This window comes from Lutra lutra, chromosome 18, assembly GCF_902655055.1.
Source record: "Lutra lutra chromosome 18, mLutLut1.2, whole genome shotgun sequence".
Taxonomy (NCBI): Eukaryota; Metazoa; Chordata; class Mammalia; order Carnivora; family Mustelidae; genus Lutra; species Lutra lutra.
The window spans coordinates 16189752-16210576 of NC_062295.1; the positions used below are offsets into that span (position 1 = coordinate 16189752).

The following is a 20825-nucleotide window of genomic DNA, read 5'->3' on the forward strand; positions in this document are numbered from 1 at the left end:
AAGGGGCGTGGAGGGGGCGGAGGAAGGGGCGTGGAGGGGGCGGAGGAAGGGGCGGGGAGGGGGCGGAGGAAGGATGCAGCCTGGGCGGGGCAGGAAACAGGCTCCAGCTCCCGCCTTTGCCCACGAGAGTTCTTCCCTTTTCCTCTTCCTCCTAGTTCCCCCACTCCCGCCTCCCTCCTCTCCGCCTGCAGACCCCGGCCAGCGCGGCCGACGGGACCGGTGAGAGCTCGCAGCTTAGATGCTAGGGTACAGCATGCCGGGGCTGGCTAGAACCCCCCCTCGCGGGGAGGGGCCAATGGAGGGGCGCCGGGGCGTGGGTTGAGCGGGCAACGGATGTCCTGAGCTGTGGCCCTCAGTTCGCAGTTTAAAGGGAAGTCTTACCCCTTCGTGTCCCCAAGACGGGCTAGGAGCGCACGCCCACAGGCGCGCGCACACCCTCACACACCCCACTAGATTTGGTAAAAAGGGTTGCCAGCCCCATTCCATCCCCGAGACCCTGCCCCTTCTTGGAAAACCTGGAGGAGGAATCTCCAAACCCTCTCCCCAGGATTAATGAAAATAGGTACCCTCTTTCCCACAGGACCCTCTTCTCTACCGAGGGACACCCCCTTCCCCGGTCACTGCAAAGAGGGTGCTCCAAGTAACAAAGGTGGACTCTTCTCCCCAAATTAATGACTCCACTCCGGCGTGAACGCCCCTTTCTCAGCCTCCGTGCGCTCTCGTGCGGACCCTCTCTCCACGGCCTCCTTTCCTCTTCACCTCTGCCCAGGGATACCTAGAGGCTGGGCGTCTGGAAGCTCCCCCTCGTGTCTTCGAGACTGGAAGCAGATGGGGAAGGATGGGCCTGGGTAGGCCCTAGGCGCCCAGCATTCCTTTCCCCCAACAGTAGGTGCACCCCCTCTCCCAGCTGGAACGCTCCGGGTGGACGTTAGTTAGCCCCGGGAGGGGCGGGATGGCCAGTGATCTCTGGAGTCAGCCTGGAGGGAGCAGAGAAGGCGGGGAACTTGAGGGTTGCCTCCTTGCCTCCAGAGACTTCTCAGTTACTGGGGAAACCCCTCTGTAGAGTGAGTAACAAGGGTCTCTGGGCTTGGTAGCCAAGTGGTTGCATTTGACAGCTGTGGCATTGGCATTCTACCTAGGTTTGTCCCATCCGACTCCCCAAACCGGTCTGCGTGGCCCTTGGGTTCCCTAGGCCTCTGGAGACCTGTAAGGGGAGCTGGGCTTGTATCTGCCTGCAGCAGAGATGAGATTAGGGGAGCTACGTCCTGGGAACATCCTAAATGAAAGGTTTGTGCCAGTTGTAGCTTCAAAGACAGAATATGGCTGTGGCGGGGTCAGTCCTTTCCTGACCAAAGGGTTCTTGTTTGACAAACCGGGTTGTAGCAGAGGCTCTCTAGCTGGGGTAATGAAAATGCACTTTAATCTGCATTCTAGACTCTATAGGTGTTAATAAAGTAACTCCTCCTCCTTAACTCACATAATTGCCATGTTGTATAGTCAACACGGTAAACGGATGTCAGCATCACTCAGTTAAATTTTGGCCACTGTGATAGGATCTTTGAGGCTTTTTTACTATCAGTAGTTAGGAGATCGTTTGTAAGGAAGAGACAGTGTCCAGCCCTACAGCTGTTCTGGGAAATAGAAAATAAGAACAAGGGGCACCTGGTGGCTCAGTGGGTTAAAGCCTCTGACTTTAGCTCAGGTCATGATCCCAGGGTTCTGGGATTGAGCCCTGCTTCCTTCTCTCTCTCTGCCTGCCTCCCTGCCTGCTTGTGATCTTTGTCTGTCAAATAAATAAATAAAATCTTAAAAAAAAAAAAAAAGAAAAGAAGAACAATATATTTGTTTATATGAAAATCTGACAAGGGTTAGAAAAACAGATACCTTACTGAACAAATTGGTTTTATAATTGCATGAACTTAGGACAGTCCTGGAAATTAAAGGCTGTTGAGTCACAGAGTATGTGTGGCTTGGTCTGCCCTTGAGACACCCCACCCATTAAGAGGAGACTTACAGGTAAATAGAGAATGATTTATGTGGTTGGAAGCCAACCTGTACAGTGTGGGTAGTAAATAAAGAAATTGGCCACCATCACTGTTTAAGAAAGGCTTCCTGGGGAAAAGGCAATGGGACTTGAAATAGTGTATTCAGATTTCTACTATATTCTTTGCAGCAGTTTGTCAGGCTAAAAAATAAACATAAGTCCCCAGAGATAGTACCATTAACATTTTGGTATTAAATAATCTATATCCTTCTAGGTCTTTTTACTATGGAATGTAAACATAAAATACATATGTTCCTGTAACCATATGAGATATCTTATAATTTTTTTCACTTACCTTGAATGTATGTTCATGTCACTAACTAGATGTCCACATCATCATTTTAACAGCTATGCTGTACTCCATTTTATGAATTTATCATTATTTAACCAATTTCCTGCTAGTGGACAGTTAGCATCTTTCCAGTGTTTTGCTGTTTATACCATACATAGAATTGCACTGCACATCCTTCTTGTTTTGTTATCCTTTTTTGATTATTCCCTTCAGATTCCTGGAAAATAAGTTGTTGGATGAAGGCGTGTGCACTTAGAAATTCTGATAGATATTGCCATGCCACCTTCCTTCCTCCTGCACACCTACCATCAGTGTGTGAGGATAGTGGAAGCTTTTGTTGAACTAGCTGGGTGAATACTACTAATGGTTCAAGATACTTTTTATTTCACAGTGACAGCAAGAGACTGGGTGACATGAGTGATTCGACTGCGCCCTGCCCTGGACAGTTTACCGGTAGAAGAATTAATCCCTAAAGGGACTGGAGTGGATTTCAGAATGGCAAAAGAGGAGCCTCTGAGTACCTCAAAGGACTTGAAGGAGCTACAGAAGAAGCTATCTTTGTTGGTAGAGTCCATCCAGAATAACTCAAAGGTCAGTTTCCGATCAGGCTCTGTAATGGAAAAATCCCCAAATAACAGCAGCTTAAAGACCCATAGAAGGTTATTTTTCTTTGAAGTAGGAGAAATTTGGAGGTAGGTCAGGAATCTTTGTAATTCACCACCCTGCCCTGGTGTCTAAATTGTGATCTTCAAACTCATTGTCCAAGATGGCTGCTAAAGCATCAGCCATTGTATTCACATTCCAGGCAATAAGGATGGAGGAGGGAAGGGGAGAAAGACTTAAAAGCCACCTCTAATTTAAGATGACTTCCTGGAAGTCACACACACAGCATTTCCAATTCTATCTCATAGACTAAAATTTTGTTGTGTCTCCCCTCGCATTAAATGCGGTTCTTTAGCTGGTTACAGAGGGTGGGTCTCAGTCTATGCCACAGATACCAGCCTTGTTTTGTTTTGTTTTGTTAATTTTCCCCTGTTACCCTGAGACTGAGGGGGGCTAAAGCTTACTTTAAAATTTGAGTCCAGTTTTCCACTAGAAACCCAGCATCCATTAGAAGTATGATATGAACCACATACGTAATTTAAAATTTTCTAGTAGCCTCATTTAAAATGTAAAAAGCAGGTGAAATTAATTTTAATGTGTTTTATTGAGCCTAATCTAAATATTTCAATATGTAATCCTAAAAAATGTCTAATGAAAAAAAGTTATGGAGATGTTCTTTATTCTTTTTTTGTAGTAAGTCTTCAAAAATCCAGTGAGTATTTCACACTTAACAGTATATTTCCATTTGAATTAGCCACTTTTCAGGTGTTTAGTAGCCATTCAGTGACAGTGGGGCTTGAGATAGTATATTCTGCTTTCTTGAATTTTATCTTTCTCCTATATGTCATTCAGCATTTCGTCAAGGAAAACAGCTCTCAGAAATAATACTAACAGTTTGTTGTATTTCCCTCTAGATGTTTTTTTCCTGTACGGAATGCCCATAAAATATATAAATGTATGTAACAAGATGAACTGGTTTGTGATCTGTTTTTTTGTATCATATAGCACGGTTCCCCTCAGGTCTATTTGAAGAGACAGGACTTTGCAGTCTAGAGCAATATACTCCATGGAAATCTTTCCTGGACTCATCCCAAAATGCCTCTGGCCCTCTTTATGGATTTAGCAAAGCTATTTTTAAATCGGCCAAGCAGCTTTCTAGTCAGCAGGCTGAGACTCTTGTTACTAAAAGTTAACTTAGTAGGAAAGGTCCTTCTGCTCATCGACTTGTGCATTTGGTTCTCATTAGATGTGTTAATTATGTTCTCTGAGGTCACCGCAAACAACAGATTAGCAACTGCTGAACAAGTTCTTCTAGGGGAACTGCAAGATTAGGTTCTGGCAAATTTCTGGTCACAGCATTTTCATCAGCTGATACACCTATAAACTGTTGCATGTATATTTCCATTTAAAGACAGCTTATTCAGTATATGTTGTTGATTCATCAACATTAAACTCCTGGCCAATAGCACTCTAGCTCTTGCCTGAACAAAGCTTACTCACACACACATTTTCTCTTAAGGCAGATCACACCCTTCTTACAGTGAAGAACACTAGACGGTACTTCTGTCATTTTAAATGGTGAAATTACCAACAAAAAACGTAAGATGTGAGAAGAGGTGGTACTAAATATACCTTGCAAAGGACAGTTGTTTAAAGAGCTGAAATAAGAGCACTCCCTAGTTTGACCTTAGTTGGGAACATGTGTGTCAGGTGACTTAAGTTTTCCCATGCTCTGTACATGTTCTTGAAAGCACCACAGATACTGATTTTGGGGGCTTCAAATAAATTTTGGTGAGTAGGTGAATGTGCAAATATAGAATCTGCAAGTAATAGGGATTGACGGTAAATTGATTAACCCTGATTGAGGAGTACTATATGCCAAGCACTGTGTTAGGCATTTGGCATGTTTTATTTAAATTTATATCCACATTCTGAATTGGCATTTCAAAGCATGTGACCTCTGCCTTCTTGGCATTTCTTTACTTTTTTGTCGTAGATTCTCAGTTATGGTCATTGGAATAGATATGGGCTTCCAGGCCAGCTGATTCCCAGAGTGATGGGACAGATTATCAGCTGGCTAAGCCCTGATGTTCTTTGGATAGTCCTAAGGCAGAGCAGTTTCTTTTAAAATTTGTTATTATGTTAATTGTATTAATATGAGTTGTATTAACTCAGTAGATTAATATTGAGGAAAAGGGAAAGCAAATCACCTGTAAACCCATCAGTAACAAATGATTGATGGTGATTACTATTGATGGTGATTGATGGTGATTAGTATTATTGATGGTGATTACGATTATTATTAGGCACCTTCAGTATGTAACTTTCATATGTAAGTGGTTGTAATTATGACAGATATAGTCCTATATTTTTATTTTTGCTTGGTATTGCATATTGGTGTTTTTTCATATTGAATCTTAGGTCCTTAGAACAGTTGCTTGGTAATAGAACCTTCCATCAGATTGACCTAACCATAATTTATATAAACATCCCCTTGTTTCCACGATATTTAGATGATTTCTTTCCCCCAGATAATTTTTAACCTTTCCTCAGAGTTAATAGGCCCTCATAATTCCAGAAAAGACCAGATGGGCTTCCACATGAAGTGTTTGTGAAACAGCTCCATAATTTATTCTAGAAAGCCTTTGGAATGTCAAGTCTTCATTGACATAGGCTGAGAGAGTCAGAAACCTGCTTGAAATAGCTTAAGCAGATGAATACTGAGACCTGCTGAGACTTTGGAGAAGTGGGAGGCTATCTTAGAAGCCAAGGGCTGGAAGTGAATCAGGGTCTGGCAGGTCACTGGGGTCAGATTTACTCTCAACACCCTCTCTTGGGCCATGTTTCTTCTGGTTGTAACTTTCCTTATGCATCAGATTCGTTCTCCTCCCGCTACAGCTTGGTTTTCTTGTTCTTCCAATCACATGAGCCATTGTGACTGCCCAGGTTGGCACCTGCAACTCCCTTTGTCTCCCTTAGCTCCCAGCTGAAGCCCTCGAAGCGGCTTGCTCTGGCAATACCTGATTCTTAGGATCAAGAATCTGTTTTGGGGCACCTGGGTGGCTCAGTGGGTTAAAGTCTCTGCCTTCGGCTCAGGTCATGATCCTAGGTCCTGGGATCAAGCCCCACATCAGGCTTTCTGCTCAGCAGGGAGCCTGCTTCCTCCTCTCTCTCTGTCTGCTTCTCTGCCTACTTGTGATCTCTGTCTGTCAAATAAATAAATATAATCTTAAAAAAAAAAAAAAGAATCTGTTTGACCAAGTCACCTATGGCTAGGGAGGCAGCTGGACTGGGACTTTTCATTACATGGAGGGAAACATGGCTTCAGGAGCGTGCCTCTGCTGTGGGAGGGAGCAGGGTTCCAAGAGGAGGGAAGATAAGGAACATGGGGTGGGCAGATGCCTCCTGATGGCATCTCCACCTGTGGATTACCTATGACTAGTTTTGCTCCCATGCTGACCCATCCTTCCACAAGGGATGTTTTTGAATTACATCTCCGGCATCTTTGTGCCAACCCTGAATCACATGCCAGGGGACACCCAAGCTGTGGTCTGGGAGATGTTAACACAGCACCTTGGAGTTGGCATTACCAGTTTTTTATTGTTGTTGTTGTTGTTTTTAAGATTTTATTTATTTGAGGTAGGGGGAGAGCACAGAGGGAGAGTAAGTGGGAGAAACAGACTCCCTGCTAAGCAGAGAGCCTAATGTGGACTCAGTCCCAGCATCCTGAGATCCCAGGATGCCTGAGCTAAAGGCGGACGCTTAACCAACTAAGCCACCCAGGCACCCTTACCGGTGGTTTTAAATAATCTTGACACCTTCATCCTCCTCCTGTCTGGTAGCAAGGGACAGTGGACACTGGTTGTCTTTTGCATTCCGACACCAGGGAATTGGCCTGTCTCCTGAATAGTTCCAGATGGAGACTTCATGTCTTTAAATACTGGCCGCATTACTCCTACTTTGGAACTTGCCATACTCATATGAATTTTAAAATAAATTGCCTTTGTCTGACCTTGAGCGAGTTGCTTAGGTCACTGAATCTCCATCACCTCTTATCTCAAATAAGCAATGCCAGGCTCATCACTTTGTTGTGAGGATAATCTCAGGAGCTGTTCGAGAAGGCTGTAGCCTGTAGCTTGGCACATAATGGTGCTCATCTGTCCCAGCCTGGCATTCCTGAGTTCTTCAGCACAGTAACATGCCTGTAAAATCCAGGTTGGATGACCTGTGTCTGCTTCCAGGATAGGGATGGAAAATTGCATTTCATGTTACTGTGTAATAAGCTATCTTCCTTTCCATCCTTCCACTGTATCTCTCCCTGTTGCCATGAGAATAAGATGTTAATTGCTATGTTCTAGTTCCCTGGATTTAAATAATGTTCCTCATTACCTGCTTCTGGGCATTGAAGGGAGAAATAAATGAGGCAATACATTGAAAGAACTTGAAACAGTGCTTGGCCCTTGAGTGTTTAATGAATATTCTCTATTACTAGGTGTGACTGAATCCTGTCTTTCCCTTCTATGACAGACTGGCCTGAGCAAGGAGGGCCCTCCTTCCTGAGGGAAGACAATTTCTACAATTAACTGCATTTTAAGTGGTCTCTGCATATCTGAATGACTTTCTATTTTTTGGTTGTAGGGCTCAGACTCGTGGGAGGCTAAGAGAAAAATAGATTCCTTGGGATCTGGAAGAACAGATATGCTTTTCTCCTTTTGGATCCCCGTGCCCAACCGTCCCCAAGTCCTATTGATTTTTCTTTTGTCATTACACTTTCATATTCCCCAGCAGCCTAGATTTCGCCATCAGTATCTCTTCCTGACTTTCCGCAAATCTTCTTAATTGCCTTTTGCACATGATGGCCATGTTTATATTTCTTAAATTAGTCCTTTGATTATATTGTAATCCTCAAATGCCAACAGTTTGCTGCTTGTTTTTTTCTAGATAAAGGTTAAGCTTTAGTTAAAACTTAAAAGTTTAAACTTTAGTGCTTTGCAGTGGAAATAATATGCAACCAGTGTAGGGAATTTTAAAATTTGCTAGTAGTCATATTAAAAAGCATGAAAAGGAGAAAAATTAAATTTAGCACTATATTTTAAACAAGCCAGTATATCCAGAATAATATAATCTCAACCTGTATATAAAAAATGAATGATGAGGGGCGCCTGGGTGGCTCAGTGGGTTAAGCCGCTGCCTTCGGCTCAGGTCATGATCTCAGAGTCCTGGGATCGAGTCCCGCATCGGGCTCTCTGCTCAGCAGGGAGCCTGCTTCCTCCTGTCTCTCTGCCTGCCTCTCTGCCTGCTTGTGATCTCTCTCTGTCAAATAAATAAATAAAATCTTTAAAAAAAAATTTAAAAAAAATGAATGATGAGATAATTTACCTTTTTTAATATGCTTAGCACAAGTCTCAATTGAGATACTAAATTTCCATTGAAAATACTTGCTCTCTATTCAGATTCCATAAAATTTACTTTTAAAAAATTTATTTGAAACATTCCTAACTTATGTGAAATGCAATTAAAAATATTCCAGTGACTGAAGCATCTGTCAGTTTTTAAATATAAATTAAGTTGAAAATCTAGTTCATCAGTCACACTAGCTACACCTCGGGTATGCAGGGGACACATGTGGCTGCTGTGCTGGGGTGTCTGCGTGTAAACTCACAAGCCTGGCCTTTGAGCGTTCCAGCCTCATCTGCTCCCCACTGTGGATACTGGGTGTCTTGATTATAACGGATCAGAGAGAACCGTTCAGTCTATCATAGGATACCTGGGTGGTTTTACTAAGAATATGTGTGGACTAGAGCCGGAAAGCAATCAAGACTTAAGACAGCTCCAGCGACCAGCTCCCCCGCCCTGCACCCCCCACCCCCCACCCTTCTTCAGCTGCCTTAACAGGAGTCTCACTGGGTTCTGATGATCTGAGCCAGGCATCCCTAGTATAGCCCCTCTGGCTAGAGAAGCTGAATAGCCAAGTCTGTTAGCTTTTCTCGGGTAGGAGTAGCTAGAGGCAGTACAGCCAGTGGACATCATGCCTTTTGTTTATGGCCGGACTGGAAGTGGAATTTGTCATGCCTGGAGATTCTCCTAAGGAGGCAATGGTGAAGCCCCAAGACCGATGGCAGTGGCTTCTTGGAACGACAGCCTTTTTTAGTTAAGCAGCATGAACCCTGCACTTTGATCACCATCAACTTGAACTTAAAACCGTCTTCCAGCTGGCCCCCAGATTCCCAGCATTGGAGTCGCTAAGAGGCATACGTGTTTTGGGTAGTGATACCTGTGATCACTGTAGCTTGAATTTCCTCTTCATTTCAGCTGCAGCCCTCTAAAGCCTTAAGGAAGGAGACCTGGGAAGTTTGTGATGGGGAAAAGTTCTGGAATGATGGAACCTTTTAAGAGAACAGGAACGAACATGTCTGTAGTCAGGAGACAGACAGAATGGGGTTTAAGAAGAGGCCATCCTTGTGGATTTTCTAGGGTCAGCTCTGCCTTAAAGCAGCCCTCCTCCCACTGAGCTAGATCCAGAAACTCTTTTGCCTGGTGAAGGAAGACCACGTGTTCATTACATAAGCTTGCAGTAATCATCAGGCTGTGGCCTGACTGCGGTATCCATGTTGACAACGTGAAAGCATTTTTTCCTAACCAGGTGGCAGCCCTTACCAGCATTTGACATTTCCAGTGAAGAGATTCAGCTTTGAATGCCTAGATTTTGCCACTTGGATACTGTGTGACTCTAGGCAAGTCCCATTGCTTCTCAGACTTTCCTGTGTGTACAGGTCACCTGGGGAATCTCATTAAAAACCAGCACCTGATGTAGCAGGTCTGGGGCAGGACTTGAGATGTTGCACTTCTAACAAGCTCCCTGGTGATGCCAAGTAGCTAGGACTTAACCTCTCTGTGCCTTGGTGGCCTTGACTCTGAACGCTCAGCCGTGGAGTAGGAGATCAACTGTGTGTACATTACACCCATGCACACACATGCTGAGGGTCTCTTGAGAGGGTGTGTGTGAAGTGGTAGAGCCATGGCCAGATCTTTCCTCCTTTCACAAGACTTGAGGTTGGGTGGGACCCTCAAACTTGCCACCTGTCTATATATTGCCTTAAGCTGTTGCCGGGGTGACTTATGTCTTGGGAGACTTGTTAGCATTGACTTGTTATGTTACCGATGAGCCGTCCAACTTCACAGCCTCTGGTTCGACTTCCTGCAGCTCAGATGGGGTTCCTGGGGTTCAGACATGGCATTCAGTCCTGGCTCTTTCTCCCCTGCCCGCAGGTGATTGCCTTTATGAAGTCTCCAGTGGGTCAGTACCTGGACAGGCATCCTTTCATGGCCCTCACCGTGCTGGTGTTTGTGGCTATGTCAGCCATTCCTGTTGGGTTCTTCCTGCTCATCGTGGTGCTTACCGCCCTGGCTGCTTTTGTGGGAGTCATTTTACTGGAAGGTATATCCTGTTCATCTGTTCACTGCCTCGGAAAATGTTTCAGTTGGGAGCACAGTATGTATTGGGTACCTGCCACTCTTATCAAATTCTCCTGTTTTTGAAAAGATCAACAGTGGCCCAGGCAGATTGTCAGTAGTTACAAGATGGACCGTGGTGTCCGGATTAGAATCCTACCTTCCCCAGTGCGATTTTGGACAATTTATTTACCCTCTCTGAACCTCAAACTCCTCATATATAAACTGAGGAAATAATAACACTGACTCAAAGTGTTGTGGTAGGGATTAAAACTTAGAGTCCTATGAAATATTTAGCAGAGCCCGTGGCATAGAGTGACTTGTGCACGAATGGTAACAGAGTCCAATTACTCCACACCTTGTTATTGAACACTGTTGCATGCCAGGTGTCTTGCTAGGCACTAATGTTCCCCCTTCTCCACCTTTCCTCCTGAGGTCACGCTGCCAACTGTCACCTTCTCCCTTTGTTGCTAAGGTAAAATTACTGAGAAGGCAGATCTGATTGGCTCAGATTGCCTTTTCGTATCAGATCCAAATCACAAGACTCTGGCTATAGAGCTGGTTGCCATTGTTTCATTGGTTTCCCAGAGCCAAGAGCACCCAGAGTTGTTTCCTGCTCAGGGGACCATAGATAAGGCAGTTTGCTTCTGAAGGAGAGGGTGAGCATCATTGATGGATGAGTTAAATACAGCCTGGCAGAGTAGCTGTTGAGGAAATATTCACGGATGAATGAATGGGTGGAGGAGTGCACGAGTACTGTGGCAAAAGTAGATTTAGAAGAAGGGAGCCACTTTTGGTCCTGTCATGCAAAGCTCTACAGAGGACAGGATTTAAAGACATGTAACAACTTTTGTTTCTTTTGGGGAAGGAAAGACTTACTGAACTGGAGGGACAGCACATCACATACAAAGCCTTTAGAACAGTAGTCTAGAACCTGAGTGTGTGTAAGTCTTACTTGTTTTTTGAAAATGCAGACTTCCAGACCTCATCCAGAGATGGTTTTTTAGTAGTTCTGGAGTGGGGTCCAGAAATCAGAATTTTTCACCAGCCTTCCTGAGGCATCTGATTCTGATACACTGGTTGTTGGCCCCACTTTGAAAAACATGGATCCAGGATTTTGTCAGTCTTTGTAAAAAGCAGCACATCCATTTATAGTCTCTGACTTCCTTCCTTTGCAGGGTCTATCCCTGAAATTATATCACTGTAGCCATGAGATGGGAGTTCTAAGCTGTTCGACCCCTCCCAAAGCAAGGAAAAGGATATTTGCCTTGCAGTGAGGCCCACTCAGGTGGTTAGATGACCTCCTTTTTTTTTTTTTTTTTTATTTTATTTATTTACTTGACACAGAGAGACATCACAAGTAGGCAGAGAAGCAGGCAGAGAGAGAGGGGGAAGCAGGCTCCCTGCCGAGCAGAGAGCCTGATGTGGGGCTTGATCCCAGGACCCTGAGATCATGACCTGAGCCGAAGGCAGAGGCTTAACCCACTGAGCCACCCAGGCAAATCGGGATTTTTAGGAGAAATATCACTTAAAAAAAAATTCTGAGTTAACTGTCATAAACATAATGGCCTGGGGTCTGGCAGCTTTGTTTGTTTTAGCTGACTTCTTCTAACTATGCTCTCCTCTAGGACTGGTCATCTCTGTGGGCGGCCTCTCACTGCTTTGTGTCCTCTGTGGCTTGAGCTTCGTATCACTCGCCATGTCAGGGACAATCATAGTGTCCTACGTCATGGTCTCCAGCCTTTTTAACTACTGGTTTCCTCCCAGGTAAATACATATTAATGCAGTAATTTAATCTTCACCATTTAGGGGATTTTCACAAATACCACCCGACCCTAGCTGGATGTCTAGAAGTAAAATTGTGAGAGGCCAGAGTTCTATATAGTTTCCTGTACACATCAAACATCAAATGAAAATTGACAATGGAGTTTCAAACAAAATGCTGTCATCATTCACCACACACAGTTAACTCATTTTGTTGTTGTGGCAATGCTATGAAGTAATTGTTACTGATTCCTTTTAAAAGACACCATTAAATTTACAATACTTCAAAATAAGGCATTTTTTTTTGCGGGGGGCTACAAGAATAATGAGCCATTATTCCACTCACCATGCATATACCTGAGGTTGATACAGGGGGCCGTGAAGCTGCTATTCCCAATGTCCACCTTCATCCTCTTTGCTCTTCAGAATGTGAGTGTCTCACCACACTCGTGGTGACAGTTGGATGGTACGGATCTTATTCCTACATTATGGCCCCTAATGCCAACTACATCCCATCTGGAGCCTCTGCTGAAGGAACAGTGATCTCTTTTAATGCTGGAGGGAAAGCCAGCTGTGTTGGAATTACTGTATGACAGTATGCTTGTCTGTAATGGGCTGCCCTCCTAAGGGATTTTCAGAGATTACTTTTTTTTTTTTTAAAGATTTTATTTATTTATTTGACAGAGAGAGATCACAAGCAGGCAGAGAGGCAGGCAGAGAGACAGGAGGAAGCAGGCTCCCTGCTGAGCAGAGAGCCCGATGTGGGACTCGATCCCAGGACTCTGAGATCATGACCTGAGCCGAAGGCAGCGGCTTAACCCGCTGAGCCACCCAGGCGCCCCACTTTTTTTTTTTAATGCTTGATTTTTATCTTTTTCTCTTTGTTGGATTTAGAATCTAAGTCTCAAATAGGATATAACTCCATTGTGCTTCCTTTAAGCTCTTGCTTAATTGATGACTGTGGCTAATACCCATCAGGTACTTGCTCTGTGCCAGGGACTCTGTTATGCACTTTCCAGGCCCTATCAGCTCACGGAATCCTCACAACCACCCTGTGAGGGGGGTATTAGCTCCATCCTATGGCGAGGGAAATGAAGCCAAGTCCCAAAGCAAAGTGTGGCAGAGAAGGGACTTAATGCAGGTCAGTTGACTCCAAAGCCTCTTAACCAAGATTCCGAGGGACTCCAAAACAGGCATCAGCAGACAATTTCTGTAAGGGGCTAGAGGATAAATATTTTAGGCTTTGTAGGCCATGTGGTCCATACTGCAGCTCTTCAACTCTGCTGTTGCAGCCAAAAAGCAACAGAGACAATAAGAAAACAAGTGAGCATGACTTTGTTCGAATAAAGCTTTATTTATAAAAACAGGCAGCAAGCTGCATTTGCCCCAAGGAATTTGCCAACCCTTGCTCTAAAAGAACCAATATCCTGAATTTTGCTTTTCTGTAGAGTAGCCCTTGAACTTTTTACCAAAATGTTATCCTGTGGTTACTCAGGTTAGAAAATAAAATGTGAGGTGGGTATAATTTAAAAATAGCTCAGGGCTGGTTGTCATAGGATTGCCTGGTTGATATCTCTGGAGTTACATCCAACTTCTTAAAAATTGTTTTTTGTTTTTTTTTTTTAAAGATTTTATTTATTTGAGAGAGGGAGAGAGGGATTGAGAGAATGAGTGGAGGGGCAGGAGGAGAAGCAGATTCCCCATAGAGCAGGAGCCCAATGCGGGATTCAGTCCAGGACCCCGAGATCATGACCTGGGCTGAAGGCAGACGCTTAACCTACTGAGCCACCCAGGCACTCCCCCTTCCTAAAAATTGTTTTGATCACTGTCAGTCTTAAAGGAGTTAAAAGAAGAAATGTGGGTTTAAATTTGGCTTATGAAAGCTGATGCTTCTGAGCCAAAATCTCTCCCTGCCTCTGAACCCTGCTCTGCTCTACCACAGGTGTAACAAAATCTGCATACCGCCTGTTTGTCAACGAAGAGGTGAAAAAGATTTCCAAGATTTGTCCTTGATCTCCTTATACTCCCCTCCTCCTCCTAACCAAGGCATCTGGACCCATTGTTTTCACCAGGGCAGTGGTTCTCAAGCGTTTTGTTCCTGGACACATTTTGCTTCTTAAAATTACTGAGTCTTCTCAAGGTTTTGTTCATGTTGTTTTAAACATATCAGTAATTACTGTAGTAGAAATTAACAACAAATTTGAAAAATACTTATTTAAAAAGGGACAGTATTACCTGTTGATATAAAAAACATCTTTATGAAAAGTAACTAGAGGCGCTTGGGTGGCCCAATCAGTTAAGTGGCTGTCTTTTCGGCTCAGGTTATGATCCCAGGGTCCTGGGATCAAGACCCGCATTGGGCTCCCTGCTCAGTGGAGAGCCTGCTTCTCCCTCTCCCTCTGCCTGCTGCTCTGCCTACTTGTGCTCCCTCTCTCTCTGTCAAATAAATAAATAAAATCATTAAAAGAAAAAAAAAAAAGAAAAAGAACTATATTTTCCAATACAAAATGAAATGAGTGAGTGGCATTGTTTTACATTTCACAATTTTTTTTTTAAAGATTTTATTCCTTTATTTGAGAGAGAGAGAAAGAGTACACATAAGCCTGGGTGCTGGAGGGACAGAGGGAGAGGAAGAAGCTGACTCCCCACTGAGCAGGGATCCTGACTCAGGTCTCAATCTCAGGACCCTGGGATCATGACACGAGCTGAAGGCAGACACTTAACCAAGTGAGCCACTCAGGCACCCCTGTATTTCACAAATATCTTTAATGTCTGCCTTAGTAGACGTCAGCTGGGTTTTGAAGACCCAGCCTCACAAGGGTATGGGTGGCAAAGGGCAGAAAAGCTTTTTCAGATAACTATGGATGTTCTTCTTTAATAGTACACCAGAACTCAGTAAGTTGTAGTTTCTTTAAGGTTAATGGAAATGTGACCTTTTTGTACTTTGTTGTATTAACGTATCCTGGTCTGTCGTGTACTTTTTAAAGAACCTTTACCATACGTGTTTTTGTAAACTTCATGCTCTGCTCATTTGCAATACCCAAATTAGAATACAGGGAAGGGGCCAGAATCCCTACCCCTAACCCAGTCACTTTAATCTCCTATGCCCTCAGTTTCCTCATCTCTAAAATAGGTGTAGCCTTAAATCTGGTGTGGTTGTAAGAACCAGATAAACCAACAAAGAATGTCATATATTCAGCATTGTGCACTCTGCACAGTAAAGCTCTTGAAAGAGGCCCTAGAGCTAACCATTTCTTCTTGTTACCAAACAGACCTCTGACACAACAGAACTCCAGTGGCGACTGTCAGCCGGCTATGAAGTCCACAGACTTAGAGGGGCTCTACCAGGAATGACCGGCCCAGCGGAGCCAGAGCTTTTCCCAAGCACCTCTCGAAGGCTGTGGATCATACTCAGCCCTTGGGATTACGAGTCAGAAGGGGGTTAGGTGGCCAAGCACTACTCGAAAGTGTCCTCTAGCTTTTTCATATAATCATAGGATCCCACGGGGGCCAGTGTGGGGCTCTTGTTGCTCTTGCAGGAGTCCTTTGGTTCTGTTGGTGGGCCCACCTTCCCAGGAGAATTAGCAGAGACTGGCCGTCGCTCTGCACTTCCTGGCCTGTGACCCGCCTTCCTTAGTATGCAGAATTGACCTTGGCCCAGTCCTGAGCCTCTACAGCCTGGGCAGCTCCATCCCAAAGACTCAGATCTTGTGGCTGAGGGCCCAGTTTGGAGCAACTGTGGATTTTTTTTTTCTTTTTTCTTTTTTTCTTTCTTTCTTTCAGAAATGAGAAAAGCTGTTTATATCTTCACTTATTTGAAACAAGGTGGGGACAGAGCAGTACAGAGCAAGCTCTTCTGCCTTATTAGCATTTTATCAGAAAAACCAGCAACATTTGGCAATAATGGCTCTTCAGACAAAGTTGGAAAAGTTAACTATATGGCCAAGGGCACTTTTGAAAAAATCTAAAGATATGTGGAGTACTGTTAAGTGCCGTTACTCTTTAAAATACTTGCACTTGATACGTTTGTATTTTCTTGAAGAACATGGCTTGTTAAGCCATTTCTGTAAAAAATCCTATGAAAATTGCTTAAGGACTAAACAAGCTTTTAAAGTCCTGTGGGATTTCCCCTTCAGTGGTCTGCTGTGGCATTTTATTAAATATTTATTTGGATGAGCTTTTTTCTTTACTCTTTCTTTCACCCCCTAGACATCAGATCGCCTTATTACTTCTCGTTGATTTCATGGCAAATCCCAGGTAATAGGGCTCATGACAGACACTCCACCCAAAGTAGCGTTAATGGGCGGGCGGAGGCAAGAGGGGGAGTTCATTTCATTCCACTGAAAAGCCAGGGGGTAGATTTTCAGGCACTGCTGGATCCAGGGGCTCAAGCAGCATCTTGAGGCATCTCTCTCCCTTCATCCGTCAGCACTGCTTTCCTCGTGTGAGCTGCTTTTCCACTAAGGCCGTGCACACGTGGAGGTCCCAGCAGCTCTGACTGTACGTCGGCCTCATGGTTAGCGCTCCGCACCTGCACCAGTGGGGAACCTGCTCTTGTCCAACAGCACGGGCCGACGATCTGGGTTTGGCCCTGATTGGACAGACTTGGGTCATGTGAGCAATCCTCAACCAGTCATAGGGGTCAGGAGGGTAAACTATGGTGATGGGGCGGGGCTGGGCCATAGTTTCAAGCCGGAACCATGGGTGGTTTACATAAGCCCCACTGGTTTCACGTGGGGTAGGGTGCATACTACCAAAGGAATATGAGACGGAGAGGAAGTATTTGCTGGGCAGACAAAATATAAAGCCTGCTACTTGTGAGAGCAGGACATAAAAGCCTTAATCTGGAAACTTCTGAATCCCGTGATAGCCACGGCTGTCCCTTAAAGGTGGCTTTCCTTCTTAGAGGGAAAAGAACTGCCTCTTCCTGCCAGCACGAGGAGAAGTAGTAATTGGTGTTTATTACATTTTTCTTTTCTTCATGCAATTGTCTGCTCGCATCTGTCTACTGCTATCTACCCAGCTGGGTAGTAATGAAAATGAAATGGTCACTGGCCTCCAGAAGTTTGCTTTCTAACACAAGAGTTGCTTAACTAGTGTATTAACTGTTGCTGCATAACAGTTTCCCACAAACTATAGACTTAAAAGAACATATGTTATCTCACATTTTCAGAGTGTTAGTAGTCCTGGCTCAGCCAGGTCCTTTGCAAAACTTCCAGGCACAGTGTTGCCAGGGCTGGGTTCTCATCTGAGGCTCAACTGGGGAAGGATCCACATCCAAACCCACATGGCCATGGGAAGCATCCCGTTCTTTGCAGGCTATATGGGACCTCATGCATGGCAGCTTGCATCTTTGAAGCCACCAAGAGAGAGATTCTCTTAGCAAGGCAGGCATTACATTCTTATGTAGCAGAAGCACATATGTGGTATCACATGTATCTTGTCACTTTCACCATACTCCATGGGTTAGAAGCAATCGCGAGTCCCAACCACACTCAAGAGGGGAATCACACAAAGGCATGTGCACCAGAGGTCAGGATCATGGACTCGACTCGAGGGGCTACCTGCTACAACCATAAACAAAATAGTAGATTGATAAGCATATCAGGAGAAAGTAAAAGGGTGACATACAACCAGGGGAGGCCACTTTCATCAGAGCAAGCAAGATTTCTTCTCTGAACCAAAGAATGAGAAGTTACAGCCATGCCAAGGGCGGGGCATGGGTGTTCCCAGCACAGGGCACGGGGATGCAAAGGCCCAAAGACAGGAAAAGAAATGATGTCAGTGTGGCTGGACCTGGTGAGCAAAAGGTAGTTGAAAGAGAGACAGAAGCCCATCATTCAGGGCCCCTTAGAGTAAGAAATTTACTCCAAAGAGCAAAGGGAAGATGATGCACTTTAAAGGGACATAATCAGACTTGGATTTTTAAAGATAACTCCATGGCCAATGGATCAGGAGATGAAGGCCAGTTAGGTCTGCAGAAGATGGTTATGGCACCACACAAGGATGGAAGTATGGAGACCTTCCTTGTTTGGAGAGCCAGCAGCATTTGGTGATTGGTTGCATGTGGGTGATGAAGGAAAGCAGAACATGGGATGGCACCTAAATTTTCAAACTTGAGCCAAAAGGTAGATGGGGACGCTATTTTCTGAGATGGGACTGGGTGCATATTCAAGATCTCCTTTGCTCATATTAAGTCAGGTAGGCCTTTTTAACACTACTAGGGTGTGTGAAGTAGACAGTTGGTTTAGAGTGTAAGTCTGGGCAGGGGATCTAAGATTTGGAAGTGTTTTCAGTGCTGAGAGCTTTACACAGCCATCTTATGGAATGCTGTCCCAGAAGTAGCCAAAAGATCGTTTTAAAATATATTTCTGATTCCATAAACATCCTTGCTTCAAACTCTGCAAAGTGCAAGGTGCTTTCCCTTTCCCACTGTACTTGGGTAAGACCCATCACAAGCTGCCTCTACTGGCTTCTCATTTTTTATATCCCATCAGCCTCTGGATTTTAGAGGTGAAACTAAAGTTTAGAGCAGAACTGACTAATTCTGCCAGAAAATGTGGCATCTAAATCATGGCTTTGCAGTTTAGGCTCTCCATCACATTGGCTAGAGCTCAAGGCCTTTTCTGATCAAACAAAGTAAAATAATGTACAAAACCTAGCAGAACCCCTGCCCCAGAATAGGGCCATAAAGCATAGTTGTCAAAATGCACAGTGCACCATCATTTAAAACTGACTGGAACAGAAATGTGTGAAAGGCTTACTGTCAGCCAGGCTTGGAGGAATTTTAGGACTCCCCGATTATTCAAAAGGTGCCTGCCTTTTAGGCATAGTTCAATGCGTGGCTCATTTGGAAAGGTAATTTATCCTTACAGCATGAAAACCATGACTTTATACAGCCAGAATGTTAATTTATCAGTTAGTTTGTCCAGGTGTCTGTTTTTTTTTTTTTTTTTAAGATTTTATTTATTTGACAGTACAAGCTGGGGGAGCAGCAGAGAAAGGGAGAGGCAGGCTCCCGCTGAGCAGAGAGCGTGATGCGGGGCTTGATCCCAGGACCCTGAGATCACGACCTGAGCTGAAGGCGATGCCCAATGACTGAGCCAACCAGGCGCCCCCAAGTATCTGTTTTTGCCATGTGTTGGGCGCTATCTTAAACCCTCTACAAATCAATACACATTTTCTGTCAGTCCTCACTACTACCCATCTTAGAGATGAAAATGCTGACAGATTGAGCAGTTAAGTTGTCAAGGGCACATGGAAACAAGTGGGATGCAAGCCCAGTTTGCCTGACTGCAAAACCCACCCTCGTACTCAGCATGTGGTTCAATGTCAACTCCTCCATCTGCCTTTGAGGCCTTATGAGATTTGGGACCCATACCCTAATATATGCTGTCTCTGACAGTATCCATAACCTTTGCCGCTGTGTCAAATGACTCCAGGGATAGCTGGTTTCATTAAATGCAATGGGAATGGTTGGCTCCCCTAGAGTTGTCCCCAAAGAGGTACCATTTCAACTAGCAATGTGTGTGGCTTCTGTTGTCTGTTCTGCATAGACGAGAGGATTCAGGGGTGTCTGGCTGGATCATTCGGTAGAGCATGTGACTCTGGATTTTGGGCTTGTGAGTTTGAGCCCCATATTGGGTGTAGAGATTACCAAAATAAATAAATAAATAAATAAATAAAATGTTAAAAAAAAAAAAAGGAACAGGAGATTCAGCTCAGAAGTTGCAACACTCTGGCAAAGGCATGATCGGGTGTGAGTTGTCACAAGGTTGAGTACTTTCATGTAGGTTTTGCTGTGCCTCCTTGAGCAGGAGAGAAAAGGTGGAGCTAGAGAGAGGGGGTAGAATTTGAGAATAACCTGCTTTCCCTTACCTATGCCATGGTACCGCCCACAACATGTGCATGCATGCATATACGTATGGTGAGTGATTCAATAGGCGTGCACGTGCGCACACGCACACACCCACACGTCTGGAGTGATTGGTAAGAGTTGTGACAATTATGAATTAATGAAGTGCTCTCTTTGCCTTCCTGGGGGAAGGGTGTGGGGATTACATACAAATCTGGTGGGCCTCTTGGGTGTGTCGTTATGGTGGATAGTATCCATCATGTGTGGCCGAAAAGTTGAAAACCAGTGATGCTGGAGCATCCCTTGTCCAAACCTCCCATCTCAAAAGATTTCCACCTTCTACAACCCAGCTCCAGGTTCATACCTCTGTGAAGTCATGTCTTGTTTTGTGCACTCTCTTTATACTTACAGCCCTCGAGGAACAGGCCTGTTGAGCAAGTGACAGCCTTTCTGTGTATTGACTTCCTCAGTCTGTAAAGAGAACGCCATCTGACTGGAGTCTTTGGGAAACTGAGGCAAGTGGTCTCTAGTTATAAAAGTGCTACAACACCATCAAACAATTATACCCCTGCTCAACTGACGTGTCTCTCATTTGCTGCTATTCTTTTGCATTTACCTTTCCTCCCACCCTCCCTACCTGCCCCCTCTCCACCAGTGCTGTGGGCATGGAAACAAGGCCTGCATATTCACTTTGGATAGCCTAGAACCTTATACATAGAAACCCCTGGACAACATTTTCCATTGACTAGAAAATACTGAGAGGTGTGAATCTAGAGCCTATATGTCCCAGGACATTTGGCAGTGTGTGGAGGCCT

General features: G+C 44.5%; 1 protein-coding gene across 7 annotated transcripts; it reads left to right on the forward strand.

Annotated features, from left to right (window-relative positions):
- The first annotated feature begins 85 nt into the window (after positions 1-85).
- LDAF1 (lipid droplet assembly factor 1) lies at positions 86-20467 on the forward strand. Of its 7 annotated transcripts, XM_047714424.1 has the most exons (6): positions 86-219; positions 2728-2927; positions 10209-10377; positions 12020-12158; positions 14098-14138; positions 15428-16331. In XM_047714424.1, the coding sequence occupies exons 2-6, from the start codon at positions 2832-2834 to the stop codon at positions 15433-15435; spliced, it is 453 nt and encodes a 150-aa protein (XP_047570380.1). In that variant the 5' UTR covers positions 86-219; positions 2728-2831; the 3' UTR covers positions 15436-16331. The 7 variants fall into 7 exon arrangements, with proteins under 7 accessions (XP_047570380.1, XP_047570381.1, XP_047570374.1 ...); XM_047714425.1 differs by lacking the exons at positions 14098-14138; positions 15428-16331 and adding an exon at positions 20422-20467; XM_047714418.1 differs by lacking the exon at positions 14098-14138 and having other exon boundaries at positions 87-219.
- The last annotated feature ends 358 nt before the right edge of the window (positions 20468-20825 follow it).